Source organism: Dendrobates tinctorius, unplaced genomic scaffold, assembly GCF_039654945.1.
Source record: "Dendrobates tinctorius isolate UK_male_01 unplaced genomic scaffold, ASM3965494v1 ptg000156l, whole genome shotgun sequence".
NCBI classification, from domain to species: domain Eukaryota; kingdom Metazoa; phylum Chordata; class Amphibia; order Anura; family Dendrobatidae; genus Dendrobates; species Dendrobates tinctorius.
This window is the reverse complement of record NW_027361823.1, coordinates 32,406,545-32,434,292: the sequence shown is the minus strand read 5'-3', so window position 1 is coordinate 32,434,292 and position 27,748 is coordinate 32,406,545. Positions and strand designations below refer to the sequence as shown.

The 27,748-nt window shown below is 41.1% G+C and overlaps 2 protein-coding genes across 2 annotated transcripts; one reads left to right on the top strand and one right to left on the bottom strand.

The window, feature by feature from the left end:
- Window positions 1–1,039: 1,039 nt before the first annotated feature.
- On the top strand, window positions 1,040–13,524 carry SYCE3 (synaptonemal complex central element protein 3). Its single transcript, XM_073548316.1, has 3 exons — window positions 1,040–1,127; window positions 4,215–4,323; window positions 13,243–13,524. Exons 2-3 carry the CDS (start codon window positions 4,215–4,217, stop codon window positions 13,416–13,418), a joined length of 285 nt encoding a protein of 94 aa, XP_073404417.1. The 5' UTR covers window positions 1,040–1,127; the 3' UTR covers window positions 13,419–13,524.
- A 6,735-nt stretch (window positions 13,525–20,259) lies between these two features.
- On the bottom strand, window positions 20,260–26,072 carry LOC141051375 (uncharacterized). Its single transcript, XM_073548315.1, has one exon. It carries the CDS (start codon window positions 25,412–25,414, stop codon window positions 21,491–21,493), a length of 3,924 nt encoding a protein of 1,307 aa, XP_073404416.1. The 5' UTR covers window positions 25,415–26,072; the 3' UTR covers window positions 20,260–21,490.
- Window positions 26,073–27,748: the final 1,676 nt, after the last annotated feature.

The window sequence follows — 27,748 nt, the reverse complement described above, 5'->3', positions numbered from 1 at the left end:
TCCTCGGACCGAGTGGTCTAGGAAAAAAAAATTAAACATCCAATTTTGATCCTAGTGTTGGATCAAAATCACCAAAGCACGTCTATGGGTCCATGAAAAAAAATCGATGACATCCGAGTGCGGTCCGATTTTCAGAGTGACAGAATGGAGACAGTTTTTGTTTTTTTATTAACATCTGAAAAAAATTGATGCCATTCTGATCAGAGTAACGGGACCTTTTTTTTTGGATGTGTGTCGGTCTTGTGATCCTACCAACTTACCCTATTAATGAGATATTTCTGGAACCTGAATCATAGCTTGAATCGCGTACGCCAGTACAAAATCTGTAACAGAAATGAGCAAATTTCCCAAAATTTGCTTGAATCAGTGGTCAATTCAGACTAAGTAAAATTTGTCCTAATCAAAATAGGAGTGAAAAAATGTTAATTATGCTCTGAGGTCTCTTTCCGTAGTCCTCCTTCACTCTTTCCTGTCACCCTTCGCTCTGAGGATCTTCCAGCATTAGGCCTCTTGGGGCGTATAGGGTGCAATTCACGACACGTACAAAAAGCATAGAGGATAAATGAAGGACTCGGCGGGGAGATGAGAAAGCAAAACAGACGAGGAGCAGGTGTTAGAATAGGTGAGATTAGGTTTTTTTATTACTGTTTAACCCTTTCATGGTCCTATAAAGAACCCAGCAAAATGGTATCAAGCGGGCCACCCTTTTACTGGATTTGTGCGAACCATTATGAAGTAATTTGTTCATCTCTAGCCATTGGTATATCAGAGAGGCCTACCTCTTCTACCTCCCGTATTGCTACAGCCATGTTTGCTTGCATCATTCAATTATTTTATTATGTCTCGTGTTTTCTCTTTGGAAATAATTTCACTATTGGGTTATATAAAAACATTTCTGGATTTTTAACATTTCTCCTTGTTTATCGGCCCAGAATAGGATTTTACATAATCATAAATGAGAGGAGTCAGGTGAATTTCAGGAAACTACAGGCCTCGCAGTTACCATGACAGCACAGCCTGCACGGTGGGTGAGGTGGCAGCTCCTGAGTGACGCAGGAAGCTGAGCATCGAGGGCCGAGGTGTTTACCTGAGCTTCTGAGAGAAAGGAACAAAACTATAAGGAAAAAGTAAGAGATAATCAAAAATAGATATAAAAATAGACCGAGAATTTAATAACATATTATACCATCCAACTCTTAAAACGCTTTGCAGGTTTCACACGTCCGACATTCATGGTGCGAGTATGAACAGCAATGTTGGACTCATAGACTCCATCATTTGGAGGCCCTGATCACGTTCAGACATCATTGTCCTACCTCGGGCTGTGAATGGCAGACGTGTCTATGTTTGGGGTTTGCTCACCAGTGACATACAGTACTTGCTGCCATATTTGCTCAATATATTACGATAGTGTTAATGATTTATGACATTTCTTCCAAATACTGTGAGGAAAAATAAAATCTGTGAGGAAATTGACCTGCAGAGTGAATTTCAATTGCTTGTGTGGATTTTTAAGCAATGCATAGGGTGAAACACGCCACAAATAGGCAGCAAAAATATGAACTGCGTCGTGTATTCGCAGCAGAAATTGGGTATTTGTTTCTGGTGTAGTACCGGCTCAAAATTCAGCAGCTAACCAGCTATGTGTAAATGTCTCCTTAGGCTATGTTAGCACAGAGGTTTTTATTAGGACTCGGTTTTGGTGCAAATTTGTTCTAAAATCCTCCTCAAAAACTGCTAGAAATATGCTCCGAAAACCTTTCCCATTCATTTCTATGGGTAATTCATTTTGCTATTCGTATCAGGCATTTTTCAGTGTTTTTATTTTTGCTGAAGAGGTTTTGAAAAAAGCCAAAAAAGTGCAGGTGACATCTTTTGAAGCGGGTCATGATGGGATATGCCCCATAAATACACTGTCAATTTGAAAGCCTGCAACAAAATTTCACCATAAAAAAGTGTCCTAAAGTCGTTTTCATTTGAAAAACTTGTTGCTTTTCGAATGCTTCAAAAACCTTTGTGTGAACATAGTTTTATAGTGACATTCACAGTATAGTAACAACCACAACCTTCCATATGCAACCGCAGCCCCATATTGTGACAGCCATAACCTTCATAAACTACCAGCACCCATATTGACAACCTCTACCCCCATGTACAGCCGCAGGCTCCACAACCCTGGTTCACCTGCTTTCTTCCAGTCACTGAGCAGGTTCTCTTAAAGGGGTCGTCCACTATATGACAACCCCACTGCTAAATCACTTCTGGGCTCCATAGATAATTAAAATAATCTATACACCCCCGGCAGTGGTGTCATTCCATCGATGTCAGTGCTGCTATTTTAGCACTGACCCGCTGATCGGCTGCAGCATTTACTTTCAGAGTAGACGTCTGCCTTGACATAGTATTGATGTGCTGTCGCCGCTCATCATCTGCTAATTGTCTGCAGCGTTCACATGACACAACAATGTCACATTACCTGCTGGTAAAAGCAGTACAGATGGAAATGTATTGACCAGATACAAGTTTTGATGGGAGACCTTCTTTAATGATGTTACAGTGGCATATAAAAGTTTAGGCACCCCTGGTCAAAATTACTGTTATTGTGATCAGTTAAGCAAGCTGAAGATGAAATGATCTCTAAAAGGCCTAAAGTTCAAGATGACACATTTCCTCTGCATTTTAGGTAAATTTTAGGTAAATAAATAAATATATATATATATATATATATATAATGAAAAGATGAAAAAGCAACACAAACAAAATAAGAAAAAAGTGGGTGCGCGCTTCCAGGCATATACCAAACCTTCAAACTATCCATCAAAAAGCTTGAGAAAGGTCCGCACCCTTACTGGACCGAAACGTCGCACTGTATGGGCACATAGCCTGATGGGCTGAATAAACATCATCATACTGAATTTTCCACAGTATATATACACACACACACACATTATATATATATAGATATATACATTCATCTTTTACCTTTTAAAAATGACAACAAAAGAAAATGGGCAGATGCAAAAGATTGGGCACCCTGCATGGTTATTATCTAATAGAACCCCCTTTTGCAAATGTCAGAGATTGTAAATGCTTTTAGTAGCCAGCCAGTCTTTCAATTCTTTTCTGTTTGAGGGATTTTCATCCATTCTTCCTTGGAAAATTCTTCCATTTCTATGAGATTCCTGGGTCATCTTGCATCATTGCTATTTTGAGATCTAGCCATAGATTTTCAATGATGTTCAGATCATGAGACTGTGAGGGACATTATAAACCCTTCAGCTTGCGCCTTTTGAGGTAGTCTATTATGTATTTTGTTGTGCGTTTAGGATCATTATCCAGTTATACAAGCTATACAAGCCTCTTTTCAACTTTAGCCTTTTCAGTTTACATAGGAAAGCAAATATGGTAGTAGGAAATCTAATAATTTCCTGGTCTGTGAAATCCTCAGAAAGCAACTTCTTAAAGTGTCCTAAAAATGTATGTTTTCAGACACTTTTGCCAGTTGTACACAGCATAGATCTATATTCTGGAAACAAAGCTGTCGGGAATTCTAGATTCTGTCGGCCCCGGTAGCCCTCATTGTCGCTGGCGGCAAGTTCGGTTCCCAGACCGGAACGACCGGAGACCGATACGTCATCAGAGGTCATTGTCGCAAGGCATCCCTGGGAACGGAACTTGCCGCCAGGGACAATGACGACCGGGAGGGCTCTGGGGGCCGACAGAAGGTGAGTATATCCCTATTTTTTATTTTAATTCTATTTTTTACAGGGATATGGTACCCTCCAGACCCTGGGTACCATCTGCACATGAAGCGCTCACTTCCCGCATGGTGGGCATAGCCACATGCATAAAGTGAGCGTTTCAATGCAATTCTATGGCGGCAGAATCGCCGCGATTCCGCAGAAATAATGGACATGCTGCGGATTTTACCACTATGCGATTCCACAGCGGAAAAATCCACAGCATTGGCACAGCAACTGCAGAATCCCATAGGATTGCATGGGGATGCGTTTTTTAAGCGTTTCCGTGGCCGCAGAAATGCGTTGGAATCGCTAAAAAATCGCATTGTGGGCACACAGCCTAGCTGTTCTAATATATATATAATGCATAATATATACAGTATAATATATAATATTGTTGCTGACTGCAATATATACCGCATATATAATAATATATTATTATAATAATTCTCAAGGACATTGCTTTTAAACTAGATGGCAGAAGCAAACCCAGACAAGCAGACATATGAAGATGTTTCCAAGATGTTAACCGACCTTAACATGGATCTGGAAAGAATGCTAGAGCAAATGGAAACGTCATCAGGTAGGATGAGAGTGAGCAATCCAAATGAAGGAAAAGTATATTAGGCTGCAAGAAACACAAATTTATGAGAACATTATTACTTCCAGAGAAAAATAGAAAGAAATATGTCAGCGCTTCTGTAGTCTCGTGTGCAATACCTTAGTACATAGCTCAGCTGTTTCTACTGCAGATCTCTCCTTTTAATTCACTACCATGAAATTATTATTTTGTGATATATAATAGATTTTTTGGTGCTCACAATTGGACATGGTCGTTGTCTATCACTTTAAGCTTACACTTGATGTTCCTCATGTTTTTTCGAAGCAATAATGCTGTTAGAAGCATGTAACACAACCATGTAATTATCAAGGTCTGTAGCGATGAGTACAGGCTACAGAACAGCAGACCTATAGGACCACCCCTAGTCTTAATATGGGGCTCTATCTCAGTGTATGACACTAATGGATCACTCACACTGGCATAGATTATCTCATGCGATAGAATCGGACTGAATATGCTAATGACACTCTGGAGGAGAGGAAGAAAATAAGATCTCCCTCTTCTCCGCACCTGTTTGAGCCAAGTGTCATATGAGTGTGATCCGACTATCTCGCACTAGAGAATCATAGCACAGGTGTGGGGAAGATGAACAACTTATTTTTACATCTCCTACATTGTCTCTGTGTAGACATCCGAGTGAAGTCCGATGTTTCACATGCACTCACAGACTGGTATGGGGGTGCGTCATCCGAATATCGGAGCCACTCACAGCATGCTGCGATTGTTTTCTCATGCCAAATTGGCATGAGAAAATAATCGCAGATTTGCATTCCCCCATATTGCAATATTTAGCCCTGTGCTATCCGATAAAACATGCAAAAATGGAAAGAGAAGTGTGCAAAATGGACGCGATCAACCCAAAATCAATACAAAATATTTACTATAATGAATTATCAGTTTTTATTGTTAGCAAATAGAAGAAACACACAAGTGACAAAAAATAATTAAAAACAATTAAAAAAGGCCAAGAACAATTTGGCCATAAGTTACACTCCCAAAAAAACGGTTCTTAAGTAGGAACCTGATGTTTACTCCCTCCAGTACATTGGGCAAAGACTTATAATATTATATTGCATACACAACTGCATGTAAACATGAAATAAAGACCTGTATCAACCTTATAATAAATGTAATAAAGGGTATAAAAAACACCAATCGCACGCAAAATATGCCAAAACGACCCTAGTATCAGATAATCCAAAGGTCAAAAATGATGACCATGAATATAAGGGACCCTAATTATAGAATTGCTAGAGGTGTGAACCCAATACATGGTTTGCAGTTCCCAGTATAATATATCTAGAAAATATTTGAGCCACATATAAAATACGATTTATGTAACAAATGGCTTGGTAAATGAATCCACAAATAACCAAAAAGTGTTACCATGAAAAAGATGTGAACACAATTTCTAAGTGGTCTACCTGCAAAAAAAAAAAAATATATATATATATATACACTCACTGGCCACTTTATTAGGTACACCATGCTAGTAAGGGGTTGGACCCCCTTTTGCCTTCAGAACTGCCTCAATTCTTCGTGGCAGAGATTCAACAAGGTGCTGGAAGCATTCCTCAGAGATTTTGGACCATATTGACATGATGGCATCACACAGTTGGCGCAGATTTGTCGGCTGCACATCCCTGATGCGAATCTCCCGTTCCACCACATCCCAAAGATGCTCTATTGGATTGAGATCTGGTGACTGAGGAGGCCATTTGAGTACAGTGAACTCATTGTCATGTTCAAGAAACCAATCTGAGATGATTCGAGCTTTATGACATGGCGCATTATCCTGCTGAAAGTAGCCATCAGATGTTGGGTACATTGTGGTCATAAAGGGATGGACATGGTCAGCAACAATACTCAGGTAGGCTGTGGCGCTGCAACGATGCTCAATTGGTACCAAGGGGCCCAAAGAGTGCCAAGAAAAAATTCCCCACACCATGACACCACCACCACCAGCCTGAACCGTTGATACAAGGCTGGATGGATCCATGCTTTCATGTTGTTTACGCCAAATTCTGACCCTACCATCCGAATGTCGCAGCAGAAATCGAGACTCATCAGACCAGGCAACGTTTTTCCAATCTTCTACTGTCCAATTTCGATGAGCTTGTGCAAATTGTAGCCTCAGTTTCCTGTTCTTAGCTGAGAGGAGTGGTACCCGGTGTGGTCTTCTGCTGCTGTAGCCCATCTGCCTCAAAGTTCGACGCACTGTGCGTTCAGAGATGCTCTTCTGCCTACCTTGGTTGTAACGGGTGGCAATTTGAGTCACTGTTGCCTTTCTATCAGCTCGAACCAGTCTGCCCATTCTCCTCTGACCTCTGGCATCAACAAGGCATTTCCGGCCACAGAACTGCCGCTCACTGGATTTTTTTTCTTTTTCGGACCATTCTCTGTAAACCCTAGAGATGGTTGTGCGTGAAAATCCCAGTAGATCAGCAGTTTCTGAAATACTCAGACCAGCCCTTCTGGCACCAACAATCATGCCACGTTCAAAGGCACTCAAATCACCTTTCTTCCCCATACTGATGCTCGGTTTGAACTGCAGGAGATTGTCTTGACCATGTCTACATGCCTAAATGCACTGAGTTGCCGCCATGTGATTGGCTGATTAGAAATTAAGTCTTAACACACAGTTGGACAGGTGTACCTAATAAAGTGGCCAGTGAGTGTATATATACATATATATATATCTGGAACATGTGGTGCAAAAGACACGGTAAATGTATTGTAGAAGAAAAGCAAATAATAATCATGAATGACCATGGTACATGACTGCTCAAAAATATGAGCACAGTATATAAATGACAATTCCCAAAGATAAACTATCCAGAAAATGCTTGAGGAGAAGATGCAATAGAAGGACAAAAATATAAATAAATAAATGCTTAGAGCATGAGGGGAAATCCCAATGTATATTGTTGCAAATTCCCAGAGTATGCCATGTTGATGGTACATGAACATGTATTATCACTAAGGAAACAAGAAAAATCCCCTGATATGCATAATCATGTAAAACATGAAAAAATACATCACACAATGAAGCATTGTTACCTCAATGAGGAGCTATGAAATCTCTAAAATAACAGAAATACCAATGCACTGAGTGCCTGAAAGCTGCAGACCCATGGGGATGAAATAAAGGTCTAGAAATGCAGTCAAATGCCCGCAAGATGTAAGGAGCTGGAGGGGGGGGGGGGGTATTAAAACATCAGATAGCACTCGGTCGTGTTTTACGCTCATCTTAGCGAGCCATTATATCATCTATACTGTTCTTGATATAAAAAGCAAAGCAGAATTTTATCATGTAAGATAACAGGGATTTCCTACTACGTAAGTTATAAAATATTCCCGTTCTCTGTTGCCCAATGACCCAGGAGCCAGTGGCTCAGTAGCTAGCACTGCTGTCTTGCAGCATTAAACCAAACTAAAGAAACATATATATGGAGATTGTATGGTTGTATCTTCCCTGTGTAGATGTTGCTTCTTCCCTCACTTCAAAAGGCTTATTAATAGGTTTATTTAGCTTTCTATGAAATTGGTCCATGTGTGTATGTTCGAGAAATGCGATTTTGAGATTGTGGGATTGACACACATACTGATGTGAAAAATGTTAAACATCCTCATTGATTCAATATCAACTATGAACGCAACGCGCTGAAATAACATACTTACCCACTTTGGCATGTTATCAATGACGTTGTTAAAGAAGTCCTGCCATGAACTTTTTTCCCTAAACCAGTGTGTACGTGTATGTACTGTAGTGTTGATGTGTTAATGTACACACCTATTGGCATCTTCTCCAATATTCAACGCCATTCTAGTTCTCTTCTGAATTCCGTGAATGACATAATGGAAAATCTGACTCTGTGGATCAATGTGTGCAAGTATTAGGCCGGAGTCAGACTGGCGAGGAATACGGGTGCGTGAGAGGCGCAAAAAGCACGCATTACACACGGACCAATGATTCTCTATGGGGTCACTCGCACCAGGCGTATATTTCTCCTCAGTATCCTGTGCTCCGTGCCACTCGCAGCATGCTGCGATTGTCAGCGTACTACGCCCGTAATACGCCAATGCAAGTCTATGGGTGCGCAAAAAATATGGATTACACACGGACAACACATGTGACCTGCGAGAAATACTCACCCGGTGTCTTTTAGCAAAGCCGGCAATTCAGTGCGCGATACAGTAAACTCACACTGACTGTTTTAATAAAGAAATGAAAGAATAGATATAGACACATAGAATACATACATATATATATATATCTATATATATGCATTCTATGTGTCTATATCTATTCTTTGGTTTCTGTTATAAAACCTGTCATAGGGCTCCATTATATGTCCATTTTGCAAGCCTGCGAGAAAATCTCACCATACGGATGCCATACGGATTACATACGGATGCTGACATGCACAAAATACGCGACCTCACCTTGCTTACGGATGACCTACGGACCACTATTTAGTGGTCATTGATCCGTATTACGCATGTAAAATACGGAGCGTATTTTGCGCAGGTTAGTGTGACTCCAGCCTTACATGGAGATTCTGAAGAGTATGCCATGCTGCTCCACTTGTGCAAATCATCAAGATCCGCTGCTCACAGCTCCCGTTGTAATTCATGACCAGTGATGTCCCAGATGTGCTCAATTTTATTAAAGATTGGAGACACATGCTTCTCACAGTAGAGACTATTTGACGTCTTAGGCTTGGTATGTTATGTCTAATTTCAATTACAGCACAAAATTGGTCACTAAGCATCATTGATCAGTGGCGTAACTGCAAAGTTATGGGCCCCGGTGCAAACTTTCAAATGGGGGCCACCCCCATGCGAAAAATACACGCACTTCTTCGCTCCGTACACGCGCGGCTCCGCTCCGCACACCTCCTACACACGTGGCTCCGCACATCTCGTACACACACACCTCGTACACGCACAGCTCCACTCCGTACACCTTGTACACGCGCGGCTTCGCTCTGCACACTTCATACACGCACGGCTCTGCACACCTTGTACACGCGCTGCTCCGCACATCTCGTACACGCACACCTCGTACACGCGCTACTCCACTCCGTACACCTCGAACACGTGCGGCTCCACACTGTACACCTCGTACATGCGCTGCTCCGCTCCGTACACCTCGTACATATGCATCTCCGCTCCGTACACCTCGTACATGTACATATGCACTCTGCACACCTCGCACACGCGCGGCTCCGCTCACCTCGTACACGTGGCGTAACTATAAAATTATGGGCCCCGATGCAAATGGGGGCCACCCCCATGCAAAAAATACACTCACATCTCCGCTTCGTACACGCGCGGCTCTGCTACACCTCGTACACACGTGGCTCCGCACACCTCGTACACGCACACCTCGTACACGCGTGGCTCCACTCCATACACATCGTACACGCGCGGCTCCACACACCTCATACATGCATGGCTCTGCACACCTCTTACACGCGCGACTCCTCACGTCTCGTACACGTGCGGCTCCACTCCGTACACCTAGTACACACGTGGCTCTGCACATCTCATACACGCACACCTCGTACACACGTGGCTCCTCTCCGCACACCTCGTACACACGCGGCTCAGCCCCGTACACCTCGTACACGCGTGGCTGCGCTTCGTACACCTCATACACGCGTGGCTGCGCTTCGTACACCTCGTACACGCGTGGCTCCGCTTTGTACACACACGGCTCCGCTCCAAACACCTTGTACACATACGGCTCCGCTTCGCACACCTCAAACACACACGGATGCGCTCCATACACTTCGTACACACACGGCTCTGCTCTGTACACCTTGTACACACACAGCTCTGCTATATCCACACTGTAAACCCCTCCTGACCCCACACATAAACTTACCATCATCAAGCACCATGACGGCCAGACCAGCAGAGTCCTGCATACACTGAGGCCCTTGATCATGTGACCCCTGACTCCTCCCCTTCTGTGACCTCATCACAGGTCCTGTGTACAGCCATCGTGCGCACCTGAATGCATGCCTTCCCCCTACACTCTGTAGTCACGGAGCTCCATGTGACTGGTCACTGAAAGGTGTCGGCAGCAGGTCTCATCCTTCATCACCTGAGACACTGGGGGGTGGAGTGCAGAGCTCAGGGAGAGGAATAACCGAGTCCATGCTGGAGGAGGGGAAGCAGGACGTTATCGAAGCCCAGGTCCCACATGAAGCCGGCTGCTTCTTTGCTGGACTGGGCGGGCCCCTAAGCACATGCGACCCCTGCAACCTCAGTAGTTACGCTCCTGTCATTGATGATTCTGATGAGACCATGTGGGCAACACCGTGAAAAGGACTTTGTGAGTGAATTTCACGCCGGTACTATTCCAAGGATTATGGTTTGGGGTGGCATTACATAGTCAGTCTCCTTTAGACTTTATTACAGGTAAATTAACAGCTTGGTGTCATATTTGCTAACTCATGGAACCTATAGATCGGCCAGTTATCTAAAATGTGTCCTTTGTGAAGGAACGTTAAACCAGTCCTATTCTCGGGATTATGGTTTGCGATGGTTACACTGATCTGGTTCTGGTATCAGTAGTGCGGTCTGTTAGGTGTTGGGTTCCTGTACAGCAGGAATCCCGAGCCTTGCATTCGGCAGTCTCCCATTCCTCTCCGGCCGCAGAGGAGGCTGCTCAGCAGACTCGTCGATCCAGGCTCTCTGCTCAGACCAGCTCTGTAGGCTTGGTTGCTGCTGCCACCTCTGGTTCAGTTATAGCAACGCATGCTGGACAGCAGCGAGCTACTCCAGAGACAGGAAAGGAGACATTGATAGAAAGCCTGACTCTCCATAAGAAGGAAAAGGATTAGTACGAAACGTGAGGAGAAGAGGAGAACTAAGGATTAGGGTTAGAGGAGAACCCTTCCCAAGTTCTAAGTGCTAGGCCGGGGTCCGGTCCCCGAGGTTGTATGGATACTAATGGTCCTGCAGCAGACACCGGAGGAATAGAAGTTGTCACCACTTTATTCCCACACAAGACTTGGGGGCACAACAGCAACGTGTGTGAGCCGGGACTAGGTAGTAAGGAGTCCCCGAAGCAGGCTACAGCTGTCTGCTGTACAAGTAGAGTTCATAGGAACATCTGACAGGAGGAACTCCAGTGTAACTCAGTACTGTGAGAACTTCACTAAAGGCGCTAAGAGGGAGACGTTCAGAAAAGGCACATATGTTGGCGGAGTGTTGGAAAGGAGTACTTCATCTTGCCTGGAAGTTGGCTGAGCTCCTGACCCGGAGGACACGGTACGGATGCGGGCTCTTGTGCCACAACAGACTGTGAGTAAAGCTTTGGAACTACATGCCCTGGTGTCCTCCACTTATTCCTGCATCAACCTGCCCAGCACTTCTACATCCCCTGCGCCCGACACTACACCATCTAAGTGTCACGTCACCTACTCTGCCCTGGGACTACAGCCCTGCCTGTGGAGGGCTATAACATCATTGCTGCACCCCACCTTCTGTCCCAGAGGATCTGTCTGCAGCGTCGGCTTGACATCTTCATTGCCAAACACCACAGGTGGCGTCACGACTCATTCATTCATAAACTCTAATCATCATAAGCACACTGAACATTTCCCCTTTTACAATGGGCGCCCAGGGCCACGGGCTGGGTCCCAGCTGCCGTGACATCTCCCATTGAAGCTCATTGGGCCCGGTACGGAGAACCCCCACGGCCCTGGGAGGGCAACCCACATGCCCGTGGGATGATCTCTCATTGGAAATCGGAGGTCACATGCTCAGGTCCTTCTCCAGCTCGGATTGGATCATCAGGAAGGTCCCGGAAGGACGCAGCTATAAAAGGTTTGCATGGCCACTCGGCCATGTGCTAATATAGAGAAAGATTTAGACCATGTGGAGTGAGAGTTGTATGCACGTATGAATGTCTCTGGTGAATGACTCATTGGAAACCCCTACCCTTGGTACGCATGTGTTGTGTAGCCTAGCCTGTTAGCGCCCAGACTGAGGAGCAAGTAGGAGACAGAGTCAGAGACTGGCATCAATGCCAAGTGGTGGCTTGGTCTGTACGCCACGGTTCTCTTGGTTGACACTCTACGGTCGCCAGCATCACTTAGTGGCATCCGCAGTTGCGACACCGCTCGCTTAGTACGTCTAGAGGGATTCGAACCCTGTGTCCTTGGGGCTGAGTTCTGTGACCTGATACTAAGCGTTTACCTTGCCGAGCTCTGTGAGCTTTCACAGGCTCCGGCATTTATGTTCAGCGGTAGTGCGGCTCTGTGAAGCAACAGAGTCTGCCCCTATACACACCGGGTGACGTTAACCCGCGTGTGCCCCTCTATTATACCGCCATATAGCATCCGCCATTACTAGCAGCAATTTACCACCCCTGCACGGTGGACCCCGGGCTGCGAACGCACCTTATTACCATCTTTATTATTTGGTGCGCTCCGCCAGCCCTAACACGGTCATTTTTCTAAAATGTCCCATGAGCTGTATTTCAACAAATGGAAGGCCACACGTTGCCTGTGCTCCCGTGAGAAGGCTGCTTGGCCTAAATGTGCTACCATGGTCTGCAGTGTCTCCAGACTTGTCTCCCATCAAACCCATCAACAAGTGGCACATTATTCTTTAACAATTGCAAGGAGAGCTGCCAGCAGAGGATCTTGATGATTTGGGTGCCCAAGTGCATTCAGCGTGGCAGAACATTAATCAGACAACCATCAATAATCTCATCCATGTAAGAATCTGTGTTTCTGTTCATGACGGTCATACATGATTTTTCCTTCATGTGGTTGTAACTTAAAAGGAAATATATACTGTATATATACATATTTGCTTTTTCCCTGTTAACTAATATCTGTCTGGATCTTTCATTAGTTAAAACTACATGGATGGTGTATGAAATGGTAATGAGACACAGGGATCCTGCAGTGGTTGATCAAATGAGAAGACTGGAAGAAAGTTTCTTACAGTGTAAAGAAGAAATTGAGAAAAAGTGGAAAGATATGTTAGATGAAACCAAACAAACAACACAGATTCACAATGGTCAATGAAAGGTGTTTGTGATTTATTCTCAGAGCAATGTTTCCTTTTATCTAAGAATGTTTCTAGCCTGTAAGTAAAATTTATCTCTGCAAGTAACAGTGCAAAAGTCTCCGTCACTTCTCTTTCCTGAAATGCTGCAAACTGCTGTCTGTTTCCTTGATATGACAAAATATTTAGTTGCTAACACCTAAACAGATCACAAGAGTTTTGAACATTATAGAAATTGACCAGGAGTGGACACCATCTGTGCAGCCGGAGGAGGACGCAAGAGGTAAGGGGGTCACTTCTACATCCAAAGCAGCAAGTAAATGCTGTCATAGACAGAACTATTGAACTGCAAAGCGCCCATATACTGTTCTTGAACAGTCTCCACCAGTCTCGACCGTGGAGTGTCGACCAAGAGAACCGTGGCGTACAGACCAAGCCACCACTTGGCGTTGATGCCAGTCTCTGACTCTGCCTCCTACTTGCTCCTCAGTCTGGGCGCTAACAGGCTAGGCTACACAACACATGTTTACCAAGGGTAGGGGTCTCCACAGTGTCCACCACTGATAATGACTGTCCGCAAAAACTGTGCTGCTGTGGAACGTTGTGCATAAAAAGTAGTGGTTGTACTGTTTAACCCTTTCATGACCTGGCCAATTTCTGTTTTTTTAATTTTTGCTTTTTTTTCCTCCCCTTCTTTCAAGAGCCACAACATTTTTTTCATTTTTTTTTTAATCCATTTAGACATATGAGTTTGTTTTATGCAGGATGAATTGTACTGTTGAATGACACCATTCATTTTACCACATAGTGTATTGGAAAATAAGGGAAAAAAAAATCCAAGTGCGGTGGAATTGGAAAAAAAAGAGACACAAATCCGACTTTGTGTTTTGGGAATTGTTTTTTCAGCGTACATTGTGTGATAAAAATGACCTAGCAATATGATTCTCTTCATCAGTACAATTATGGCGATGCCAAAGTTATCCAGGTTTTTTTGTTATTTTAGTGGTGAAAAAAATCATATTCAATCAAATTTAAAAAAAAAAATCTGACTGATGTTTTCTACCATTTTTTACAGCATTTTTTGTGGTGTTGCGGTGAACAAAAAAATGCATCTTTGTCATTTTTAATATTTTTCTATTTAGGGTACTTACCAATTGGGTTAATTATTGTTATATTTTGACTGATTGGACTTTTCTGGATGTGGCGATACCATATTTGTGTATTTTTTTTATTTTTAGTGGGGGAAAAGAGTGTGATTTGGACTTATGTTTTATATTTTTTTCATATTTTTTAACACTTTCTTTTAAGTTTTTAATGTTTTTTGTTCTTGAACCTGCAATCATATGATCTCTTGTACTATATATAACAATACCACAGAATTGCTGCATATAGTAAAAATCACGGTCTCCTTTGAAGCTCGGCCACATGCACAGTTTTAAAGGAGCTCCATGATGACAGGCATGGAGGTCTTCAACAGACCCTCAGCTTTTGCGGCAACCCATAGAATTATGCCTCTCCCTGCCGACATGCTGGATCACACATGCAAGGAATACGGCCGAGTCTCACATGTTAACACCTGGCACTGACACCGGCACTCTGGAGTGGAGCGTGCGGCTCCATGTATTGCTATGTGGCCGCACGCTCCGCTCCCGAGTGCCGGCGGCAGTGCCGGGTATTAACATGGGAGTCTCCTCCGTATTCCTCGCATGTGTGATCCTGACCTAATGCTGCTGTCAGAAATTGACAGTGGCATTTAACAGGTTAAACTCATTCAGCACACACATGCATAATGCGTGTATCTGAACACAATCTTAAGGCCACCATGTTCCTATATTGAAAAAAGCTTCTTTTTCAGCTGCATTTTTTTCTGTATTTGTCCGGCACCAAAATAAGCAACAGGAATCTGTCCCGATTATTGCATTTTTGCAGGTTTTATATCTTTGCTCCTTTCTTGATGCATTTTTAGTGCAGATTTGAAGTAGCATTTTTTATTCTTTTTTAATTTTGTGATTCTGCACTTAAAAATGCATTTTTACATTCTCCCCGTAGAACTCTCTATAGTTAATGCACCAAAAATGCAGATGTCAACAGTCATGAAAAACACAGCGGGCAGGAGATTTCATGAAATCACATTACTTTGCTTGAATTGTTAAACGCAATGGATTTTCTGCCAGTGGCTTAAAAGCAGCAATAGAATTAAGTAGGAATATGGCCAGATATGGACGACTGGGGCCTCATTAGGACCGCCAGCCCATTGTTTGCAGTGGGCACCATCTAATGCTTCATTTCCCATGTGTTGTCGATGTATAGGAATTTAATATTTATAGCAGATCTCAATTTTCATTTTATTCAGATCACATACTATACATGGTGTATATTTCTCTTGAGACCTTTTATGTCTTAAATATGGTGACTATAGAATCACTATGGGGATGCAGAATAGCTTTTTTTTCCTGCTGTGATGAGCACTAGCAACCACAAGGGGGCAGTGAAAGCTCATAATGTCCCTAAATTAACTTGCATGTAGTTTAGTGGAGAATTATCAGATGGACGATAAAAAAGAAGCCTGATTTATAGAATGCTACCCTTCCATGGGGAATAAGTAAATATGCAAAATGACATATTGAAGAAAAAAAAAAACATCTTAGAATAAAACAAAAGAAAAGAAGACACAGGCCATAAGAGCTTAATCTGTAATGAAACTCTTTGGAAAGTACATTGTCAGTGAGCCTAAACATTATCATTCGGTGTTTATTTTGTGTTGCCATTGACTGAGCCAACAAAAGTGTTACATCCATGTCAAGTTCAAGTACATTACAGTGTTGGTAGCGTGGCCTCATGCAACATATGAAACCACCTACAAAAGACCTGCTGAGTTCAAAATGCCCAAAACAGTGTTTACTCTAACGAGAAATCACAATCATAAAGAGATTAAAGTAAACATCCTCAAATATGGAAGCAAATAGGACAATGGTCCCTTACTATGCTACTGGCACCTCTCAAGTAACAAGGTTAAATAAGCCCCTATACACCCTGTAATCTGCATCACGCCCAGAAGGAATTCACAGTAAAAGTGCACAGGAACAGTGTCTCTTACCCATGTGGACAGGTCGAGTGGTGCTGGCATTGTCCTATTTGCTTCCATATTTGAGGATGTTTACTTTAATCTCTTTATGAGATATGAGCAATTTTATGCACAGGCACTTTATCATGAGGCAGTAATTTATTAAAAACCTCTTGTATTTATACCCTGTACCAGACGTTATTTTCTGGTTAAAATCTTGTGCACATTGTGTCGAGTGGTTCGTTGTTTCCACCTTATGTATACTCATTGGATTTGTGATGATATGAATTTTATATAATAAAATTGATTGTATATTTTTGCACAAAAACAATGGCTTTGTGTGATTTCTCGTTAGAGTAAACACTGTTTTGGGCATTTTGAACTCAGCAGGTCTTTTGTATGTGTTATCATAATAGGGAGTTGCCTGACTATATTTCTTGCATTTATTGTAATGATCAGTTATAGGTATGAAACTTGGTGCTAAACATATGAAACCAGAACAAAATATTACGCATTCATTGTGAACGCAAGTTTGCACTCTTTTATCTTTTTCCAGGGCTTATTGGTGTCTGGTGAGTAACATAAAGTTAAAGTAACTTTTTTTTTATCTCCGTTGTACAAATGTGACCATAAAGCCATAAAAACGTTAGTGCTGTTCAGTAAACTCGTGCTTTATTATGGTGCAAGTCATTGGCTCTCTATATGACTTATAGCTGGCAAGTGTCACAATGGCTGATACTACTACTAATTAATATGAAAATTTATCAGTAAGCCTAGGACCTTGTGAAAGAATGAACATGCTAATAGCTGACACTATGACATAAAATGGTTCTGAGCACAACTTAAAGCGGTATTCCCATCTAGTACGTAACGGCATACCCAAGGGATATGAAAAAAATGTATAACAGATGCAGGTACTACAATAAGACCTGCATGTATATGGAGGACATGGCATGTTGTGTGCCGCAGTCAGTGCAGAGGTGGCCAGAATTCCAATACATTAAATGAATGAGAATTCCAGCCACCTCACTACTGACAGCCACATTTATAGGGGCGCTGTTTTTGAGCTCATACTCACATGCGAGAAACTTGGACGAGTCTCGCACGTCAATATCTGGCACTGCCGCCGGCACTAGGAAGTGGAGTGTTCAGCTGCATAGAAATACATGGAGCCGCACGCTCCGATCTGCTGCCGGGTATTGACTTGCGAAACTCGTCCAAGTTTCTTGCATGTGAGTATGAACCCTTAGAGAAAGATGTAGGACCCAGTGGTGGGATCAGCTATACATGCAATTAATTTATAGCAAAAAGTAAGTTCTGATTAATCCTTGGAAAGCTGTATATATATGCTGTATATGTAGATGTACTGTAGTGCAACCAATGTTGTGTGTAACCTGCATACTTAGGCCTTATGCTAGGATCTACAGACATAAAGTCTGGCAAAAATTAAGAAACCACTTTCAAATGTTCAGTTTGTCTGATTTTTCTCTTTATAGGTATATTTCTGAGTAAAATGTAAATTGTTCTTTTAGTCTATAAACTTCTGACAACATGTCTCCGAATTTCCAAGCAATAAATTTTGCATTCTTTTCTGACAAAGAAAAACGGTCAAAATTAAAAAAAAATCAGTGCTTTCAGACCTCAAATAATGCAAAGAAAACAAATTCATAATCATTTAGAAACAACAATACTGATGTTTTAACTCAGGAAGAGTTCAGAAATCAATATTTTGTGGAATAACCATGATTTTTAAAAAAAGCTTTCATGCGTCTTGGCATGCTTTCCACCAGTCTTTCACACTGCTTCTGGCGGGACTGTGTTGCTACACCAAGCTAATAAGGTTTGCTAGCTTTTTTTGACTCCTTTCTCAGAGCATGAATCCTAAACATAAACATGAAGTAAGGCCAGGGCGACAAGGCTGTCATGCGAGAGAATTGTGCCAATTATGCAAATGACACTCGGCTTAAATTCTGTCAGAGTTTGATCTGAATGTCATCTGAGTGTGAGCTGATACTCTCCCATGAGAGAATTGCAGCACAGGTGGGAAGAAGACGGAGAACTTAATTTTTCCATCTTCTCCATTGTCTCTGTGTATGTACATTGGATTGCACTATCATGACATCCTAGTGCAGTCCGATGTTTTCCACACACCCATAGACTTGAATGGATGAATGCGATCGGAATTATCGGATGCACCTGCAGCATGCTGCGACTGTTTTCTTATGCCGAATTGGCATGAAAAAAAAAATCACAGTTCTGCACTGCCCCATAGTAAAAAAAACTAGAGTCTGAACTGAGAAAGTAAATTAGTGTGTATGCACAATGTAAGTGCATATTAACACATGACCATTAACCAGAGAAAACAAAAAGCAAAAAGCACAAATATCCTGAAATAAAAAGTAAAAAATAAACTGCAAATAATGCATAAAAGTAATAATAATAATAAGGGTATTTAGTAAACATAATTTTGATCAAAATAATGTACAAGCCATCCTGCCATGTCACGGCAACCCTTGTGGGACAGTCCTAACTCTAGTATTTAAAACCTTTTCACTTGCCAAGTGATGTGAATGTGAACAAGGATCGAGCGACTGAACCATAGTAAAAGCTTAGGTCAGACAGGATGGATTTCCCAGCTCAGAAAGAGGGCGGTCACACCCATATATGCACTGAATGCACAATGAAATTAATAAAAAAAACCGGAGTCTGAACTGAAAAAGTAAATTAATGTGTATGTAGGACTGTCCCACAAGGGTTGCCGTGACGTGGCGGGATGGCTTGTACATTATTTTGATCAAAATTAATTATTACTTTTATGCATTATTTGCTGTTTATTTTTTACTTTTTATTTCAGGATATTTGTGCTTTTTGCTTTTTGTTTTCACTGCCCCATAGTATAACATTGGGCCGAGTACTATCTGATAAAACATCAGATAGCACTCTGCGGTGTTATACAGTCGTGCTAGCAAGCCCTAAGAGAAATACTGCAGTTACAGCCCCTTTTTCCCTCCCTCTATTTTTACTGTTCTTGTAGTGTTTGCTGTTTGGAGACATTTTATGAAACATTCAGAAAGAGAGGTAAGAAAGATGCCATTATCTCCTATTGAAATACATTACATGTTATATTTACGTATGTGTTCTTAATTTATGGTAAAACGCTCAATATATCTTTTTTAAATAATCTGTAAAATTATTTAACCCAGGGTATTTATAAATCCGGTCCCTAAGGAAAGAACGTGGGCTACTTTGTTTCTTGAAAGTCAGTATGATTCCTCTGTGATAGCTTATCTCATGAGACCTAATTTGATTATAATAACACTAAGGCCGGGGTCACACTTGCGAGAAACTCGCACAAGTCTCGCGTCTCAATACCCAGCACTGCCGCCAGCACTCGGGACCGGAGCGTTCAGCTGCATAGAAATACATGCAGCCGCCCATTCCGGTCCCGAGTGCCAGCGGCAGTGCTGGGTATTGAGACGCGAGACTTGTGCGAGTTTCTCGCAAGTGTGACCCCGGCCTAAACTAAAAAAATCTAAACTGGTAACTAAAAAATACATTGATATCATGTGTATAGAGACACCTCCTGAGTAACCACATTGCATTTCACTCCTGTAGACAAAACATTATTACTATTATTTACAGCATAATGTAATAAATACAGAACAACAGCAAATAACTGCAACGGTACTGCAATTAAAACAATAGTTAATAAATAATCCAAATTCACGTTATAAAAGGTTTAGAGACAATTTGTAGAATGTGGATGTTTAACTATACCTCCGAATACAAATCTCTAGTTATTTTTGTTCCAATGTTATTGCATGTTTGCATATTTTATTAAGGAAATAGAGCTATGTTGCATGTTCTAATTACGAAGTCTTCATCATACATAAGTCTGAATTGCACAGACAAGATATACGTCAACATGAAAAGGGCCTTTCACGCCTCCTATTGATGTCCAAGGAAACAAGGAATCATCCCTCCAAGTGATGGTCTCCTAATTCCATGTGATCTATATCAGTACCCCATAACTCCAATATTCTAATAAAAATACATTACAAAGGGACGTAAAATTGAAGTGTTTGTACAAAACCGCCTGCAACATTTTCCACTTTCTCACTTGCTTACAAGACAACATCCCTTTGCAAATAATCACCACCCATTAAAATAGGGGCAATGCTAATTTGGATTGGGCTTCTGCACTTCACACTATTGGGACGTTTAGATTAATTTTGGACATTAAATGGGAATACGTCAAAAGAGAGCGAAAAATAAGCGTTCCTTAAAAGAAAAGCTTCTCCGTATTCTAGTAGAATATGAAGTTAACTTGTGATTATGCAAATGTGGTCTAAAACCATTATCGTAGCCTGAGGGGTTGGGAATGGGGCAGTTGGCCTGGGCACAAAATTCTTAGAGGAGCTAAATTTGAAGATTTAAAAAAATAAAAAAAATAAGATAACAATGGTCTCTTTAAGCATGGAAGATCCATGACAGTGCACATGCCCTGGACTTTTGGCCGGGTGCCTCAGATCTGCAAACGATCACCACTTTGAATTGTATTGGTGTCAAAATAATACCATTACTATTGGATTTTGTGATAGAGCAGAGAGCCACAGGTTTCCTGCCCCACCACTCTCCATTCTATAGGCTGTAAGCTGCTGTAGGTCCACAGCCAACAAGACATCAGCGTCCCAGCGCAGGAAGACACAATGACGTTATTGTATTGCCTCGTCTATGCAAGCCCATTCTGTGTGCGGGCAAGAAGATGACTCAGTCAATAGAATTAGGGCAATCTAATTTTTTTATGGGTAGTGCACAAAGGGGACATAATTAATTTTTAAGGGGCTTAGCGGGCATTATTTGTTTTAAAGGAGTACTTTGGGAATATTATTTATTTTAGGAGAGCAATCAGCAGGAATTATTACCAGGTTATGGGGTGCAAAACTTGCCATGCTATGAACGCTGGTAACACAAACTAGGTAACTGCCTAAAATCATAAACACATTTTTTTACACGTGACTAAACTGTTTAGACAGATGTTTGAGACAATGGACTTTGTAGGCTTAACACAACAGGACAATGGTAGCCTACTCCCTTGGTAGGGACTTTGTTGAACATAGTTGACTCAAACATTGCTTTTTCCTCTTCTACTGAAAATCGGGCAGTCGTCTCCCTGTTTAAGCAATAGATGGTACCGTCCAGCACAGCACATCTAAAAGGAACCTTGCTGTTTGGAAAAGTTGCTGTATATTCAGACCACACCTTGGCAGTGGTATTATATTTAAAAATATGGACTCTGGATTCTTTGTGCATGTCAAATCTATAAAGGATATGGCCCACCGCTACCATGTCACAAGAACGGCCCTTGCTGGCATTGAAAGGACATTCTTCCCATTGATTTTGAACTGGGTTGTATTTTAATAGCCGGTAAAACAAATGGCCTCCTGAAATATAAATGTCTCCTCCACAGGCTGCAGCTTCATGTGCCACAGCAAAAGAGCCTTTTGGGAGGGGTGCTGAAAGGGTCCATTTGTTTAATCTTGGATCGTATCTTTCCATTGTCTGTAAGCACTCTCCTCCAATGGCGTAAAGGTAGCCATCAAGTGGGACAAGCTTCAGCTGGGACCTTGCTTGGTTCATTGGCGTGAGCTGTGTCCATATATCAGTCAGAGGGTTATAACAAAATAGTTTGTCTGAGCATATTGAGCCGTTTTTGGTCTTTTGGATGCCTCCTGCAATGAATAGGTAATTATGCATAGAGCAGATACTACAACCTTTGAGACAGGCTTCTTCCGGAATATTAGTGACTCTTTTCCATTCATTCGTCTCCATATTTAGTGAGTAAATCTGGTTAATAGATTGATCAGAAGTCATATGCTCTAAACGGTTAATATTTCTGTTTAATCCAAATATACTTTGTGTTTCAATTATGCAAAGAGACAAATTTCCCCTCATTCTTAACTGCAGGATTTTCTCTCTCTCCAAGCATGTCAGCTGACTGTAAATAGCAGAGTTCTTTAGCACATTTAGGTAGTTATCGCTGATAAGTGTGTACACTGCCTTCAGAAGTTCAGGCACAGTGTTCTTTCTGGCTAACTTTAACAGTTCCAGGCAGTTTCCCAAAGTCAGCTGAAAGCTCACACCTTCTCGTATATTCTGAAAGCCCTTTGGAATACGAATGAAACATCCCCTTGATACTTTTTCGAGTGGCCCATTCTCCAAGGAATGTAACTTTGTAGTGTAATATTCTGTAAGTAAACACATCATGCTCTGTGCTTTGTTTTTCATTGCTGATCCCTGGAATGAAGGCCCAGAAAATATGTTATCACAGCTTTTAGTCATTAGGGGTATCTTCTTTTCAGAAATGAACACTGACTGGTATTCCGGTAAAATTAGCTCTGGAGTTTCAGCAATAGTGGACATTATCCTTTCCTTGGAAAATGACTGGGCATCTGATTTTATTGTATCCAGTCTTTCCTGATCTCTACTTTGAAATAATTTAGCTTGTTCTTCATTATGCAAAGGACTTGGCGTAATAGAGCCTTGTGCAGAATATGCTTTGTTGGAACTGAAGTCTGGGTTGTCAAAAATACTCTGTTCAAGATTTTGAACTGAAGACCACAAGGAATCAGAAGTTTCTTCTACCCTACTCACGGCCATGTTTTCTACAGACAGATGAGTGTCGTCTTTATTTGCTTTTGTAGTTTGCTGACATTTTGATTCCATCATATCACCCAAAGCAGTGGGTTTGGAGTAAATTGGACTCTGGCAAGGGGATACTTCAGCCAGAATCACATTGTACTGCAGAGTGTTTGATAAGGGTTTGGAAATGACAGACTCTTGATTTCTACTGTAACACTCCTGTGGTTTCAATTCTTCAGAAGCCCAACCAAAACTTTTGGAGTCTTGATTTTGATACCTACTAAAATAGCCATTAGTGATGACAGTGCAGAATTCCTTTTGGTCCATGGTAAGCGATGTAGAATTCTGCTTGTGCCCATTGTAGATTTCATCATTGTCTTGTTTATTACTGGTAGATTTAATACTTTGGACCTCAGTGTTGGTGACCCTTGTCGAATTGAATGTGTTGAGAGTGGAGGGATAGCATAAGTTCTTCCTTCTCATGGTGGTCTGTACAAGTTTATCATATAGTGTGCTGTTGGATGTAGAACTTTCAAAAAAACTTTCCACCTCAGCATCCAAATTCTGATGTTCTCCATCATAACATTCAGGCATTGATTTCTCAGATAAAAGTGACACAGTGTGTTGAATATTAGTTTGGCCTTCATCATTCTCAATAAGAGGAATAATCACATTTTCAGGTTCACGATTAACCAGTGGATACATCAGATCTATATATTCTGTAGAATTATATACACTTGTAGTATTCCATTGCATAACATGGTTAGTAGAATGAGAAATTGTATTTTTGATTTTCCTTTGATCTATTGGACCAGACTCAGGTAAAAACAATTCCACATGGTCTTGTGAATCAAAAGAAATATGTCCTCTTGAAGGAAACTCTCTGTGGTGTTTTCCATTATGATATGTATGCAAGGTGTTGAGTGATGAAAAAAAATTTCCATTTTTCTTGTTAACAGTCATGTACTCTTCAGGAAAAGGCACAGAGATCATATTAGAACCTGTCAAGTTGTCATTTACTTTTTCAAGTATTTCTTCAGAAGTCATATAGATCTTCTGCTCCTTACTTGATTGCCGTGAGCACATAGGATGATTATTTTGCATACAGTTACATTTTTCATCTTGGGAATGATGATGTTGGCAAAATGTATTTGTCAGTACAGTATCTTCATTGGATACGGTTATAGTGGTCTTTTTAGCCTCCTGTATTGCATCTTCAGTTTGTAAGATATCCAGCATTGTAAATGTTGTATAGATTGTCTGCTGCTTATTATTGTGACATCTTGTAAGAATTTCATTATTAAATGGACTATAAGCCTTTATGAAAGTATTGTCTGTCTCCTGTGGTTCAGGATGGCAGGGGACACATATATTAACACAGTTCTCACTTTTAGAGATATGTTCCTTGGTATTTTCTCCAGTATTCCCGCCATTAATTATACTAGGCATGTTCTCCTCATTCTCCAAACAGGGTTTTGTATGATTTGAAATGTTTACATCAGCATCACAGTTTAAATTTCCATTAATTTCCCATTTGTCCATACTAAATTGGTCTTCATCCCAACCAACGTTTACAGTCTTGTTCTGCAAATATGTTCTAGACACCATGTTGTCATCACCGATAAATTGACTTTTACACTTCGGGAACTTTACATTCATAACAATACACTCACCATTCCTTGAGCTTGATTCAGTGTGGATCTGCTGCTCCTGTGACCTTTCATTAAATGTCATATCATAGGTCTGTGTGAAGCAGCTAGAAAATACTTGATTCTGTGTATCCTTTGTTTCATCATAAACAAAAGCGGCAGGTAATCCCGAATTACAGACAGTTGCCTGCTCTGAGATGTGCAAATCACTTTGGGGGGCTGACATTTTACTCACTTTGCAGGAAACTGGAGTCAGGTCACTTGATAAACCTTTATGATCAGCCAGAAATCCATCTTTTTCTTCCACATACATATTTGGACAGGACGTTTCTAAAGAACTTTTCAAAAGTTCACGTGATAATAAACAATCAAATGTTAAAACCGTCATCTCTTTGACTTTTTCATCACTGACCTGGGGTTCCATTATATTATTTTCCACCATTTCTTCTTCTGATTTAGGATCTTCCCCTGGAGGTTGTGCATCTTCTATTGAATCTTGATTACATTGGAGCTTTGAATAATTATCCTTTCCCTTTTCGACCTGATCATGTGAAAAAAACCACCGGATGGCTACAGCCGTGGCCGCTGCTAGAGCCAATGTCCCCAGGGCTCGAAGTATAGCAGGGATATCCTGGCTGGATACAGAATCTTTATTGTTCATCGTTCAAGATGTTAATACCAATAGGTGGCTGTTGCTGCCCTCCGGCAATGGAAGATGAAAATCGGTTTCAAGTTAGGAGCAGGAATAATGTGTCATATGGACCCGGGAGTGGATTTCAGCTGCTGGATTTCAGTAAAGAAGCAAATTTTCCCAAGAATCCTACAAACTGTTGCTTCTTGATGCCTGAGGTTCATCTCTGTTAATGTATTGCTCGGTGATCTTCTTGTGTGTTTTTTTTTCTGGCAACACGCCACTAGTAATGTGATCAAGACAGCGGACTCTACTTAAGGTAGATCTCAAGATATGCCCAACTTACAGTTTCACTGAAACTCATATAAATAAAATAACCATTACCATTGAAGTATGAATATTACACTGATTATCTGAACATACCTGTGGCGTGACTTTGCAAATGCCAATCAACTAAACCAGTATTACCGCTTTGTATTTAGCATTCACAGACTTTTTATTGGTTTTATTTAAGATGTCTATATTTCTTTATGCATCCATCATATTTTTTTTTACTAATATTTAATTTTAAAAGCTAATACTTTGGATGCCTGCTTATCTGTTTTCAGTTTTTCCACATTGTCTTATATAGCAAAATGCAGATGGCACCAGATAGCTTTAAAAAATTGGTAAATTAGCATGCATATTCCCTTTGTATAAGGGTATGTGTGCATGATGTCTTTTTCAAGCGATTTCAGCTTAGAACCCGTCTGACAAAGCGGCACAAAAAAAAAAAGAATGACGTGAACAGCAAAGTAAAAACGAGATGTAAAAATGACATTATTGTGCACGTGTTTCGTCTATTATTACTTGAAGCTCCCAGTCTACCTTAACAGCAGCACGGTCCTATTCAAATCCACGTACTCAGGTATATGATTACAGAAGTCACAGGCTGCTCTGTGTCATGTTACCTTTGTTATTCTCGCAAGTGCAAGGCTCCAGGGATCGAGGTGTATGTTGTCACTTCAGGTTATATGAACTCATCCTTATGCAGAAAGTTTTCCAATATATGACATTTTAATAATATTTATGGAGACATATATATTATCTACATGACACATTTTGATTTTTTTTATGTTTTCTATTTTTGCAACTTTTTATTATTAGTTAATTGTTCCTAGTCATAATGTTAATTTCAAATAACAGGCTAGTTGACAAACTACAGAAATGAGATGTACCTGTTCTTATTTTCTTTACCGAATTTAAAGGGATGCAGTCATGTGTAGAAATGAAATTCATCTGATCTGCAGATTTAGGCCACATGCACACATTCAGTATTTGGTGAGTTTTTACCAGGAGATTGTGTGAAAAATGCAGAAGTGGTGCAAATGTTTCTATGATGCTTTTACTCTGACAGTTTCACTCCTGGTTTTGGCTTACAAATACTGGGGTAAAAAACTCACCAAATACTCAATGTGTGCACATGGCCATAGGGTTAATCTGCAGATAAATAGCATTTAAAGCCTGTTAGCTGCCTTATCGGAACAACGAGTACGTGGAGAAATTGATCTTATACCCTCCTTGTAGCTGTTTGCATTTTTCCCACACCTGCCTAAAACTTTTGCACAGTACTGCATGTCTAATATAGAATTCTGATAATAATATTTTGAATAAAATTAATTTGTACAATCTTTTCCAGTTTTGAAATAATCATGGTAGTATTATATTTTTTTTTACAGACAATGGAAAAAAGTGTTCTATTTTTATGGTCTGTTCAGACATTTTTGAACAGTAAGCAATAATGGGACCATTGCACAAAAAACTGGGTCTGAGAGCAAGTCCTGTCATGAAAAATGTCTCTGTTTATGGAGCTAAGCAGACACTTGTACACACTAATAAATGTGCAACACTGCATCATAGCTTTTTAGCATCTCAGACATCACATTGTATAGGTAAAAGTATTACATAGGTGATTATAATTAAAGGGGTTTCAGCTACTAGGAAGCCCCTTCTCGATCTGATTGTTTGGCATCGATAAAATGAAAACACTTATACGCTATTCCAGCGGTTTCGGCACTCCTGGGGCTCTTGTGCAGTTGTTATGACACATGAGTACTGCGTCCAATCAGCCTTGGCGTCACTGTCATTGCCTTTGGACAAATCAAACATCAACAGGAAGTCAGAGACTATCAGCAGCGCTGGCTTCATGTTAATGTTCGATTTGTCCAAAGGCGAGGACAGTGACGCCAAGGCTGATTGGACGCAGGGCTCACGTGTCATAACAACCACAAGAGAGCCTTGGGATCACCAGCGCTGACACCGCTGGAACGGCACCAGCACGGGAGGTGAGGATAAGTGTTTTTATTCTACTGGCACCAAACATTC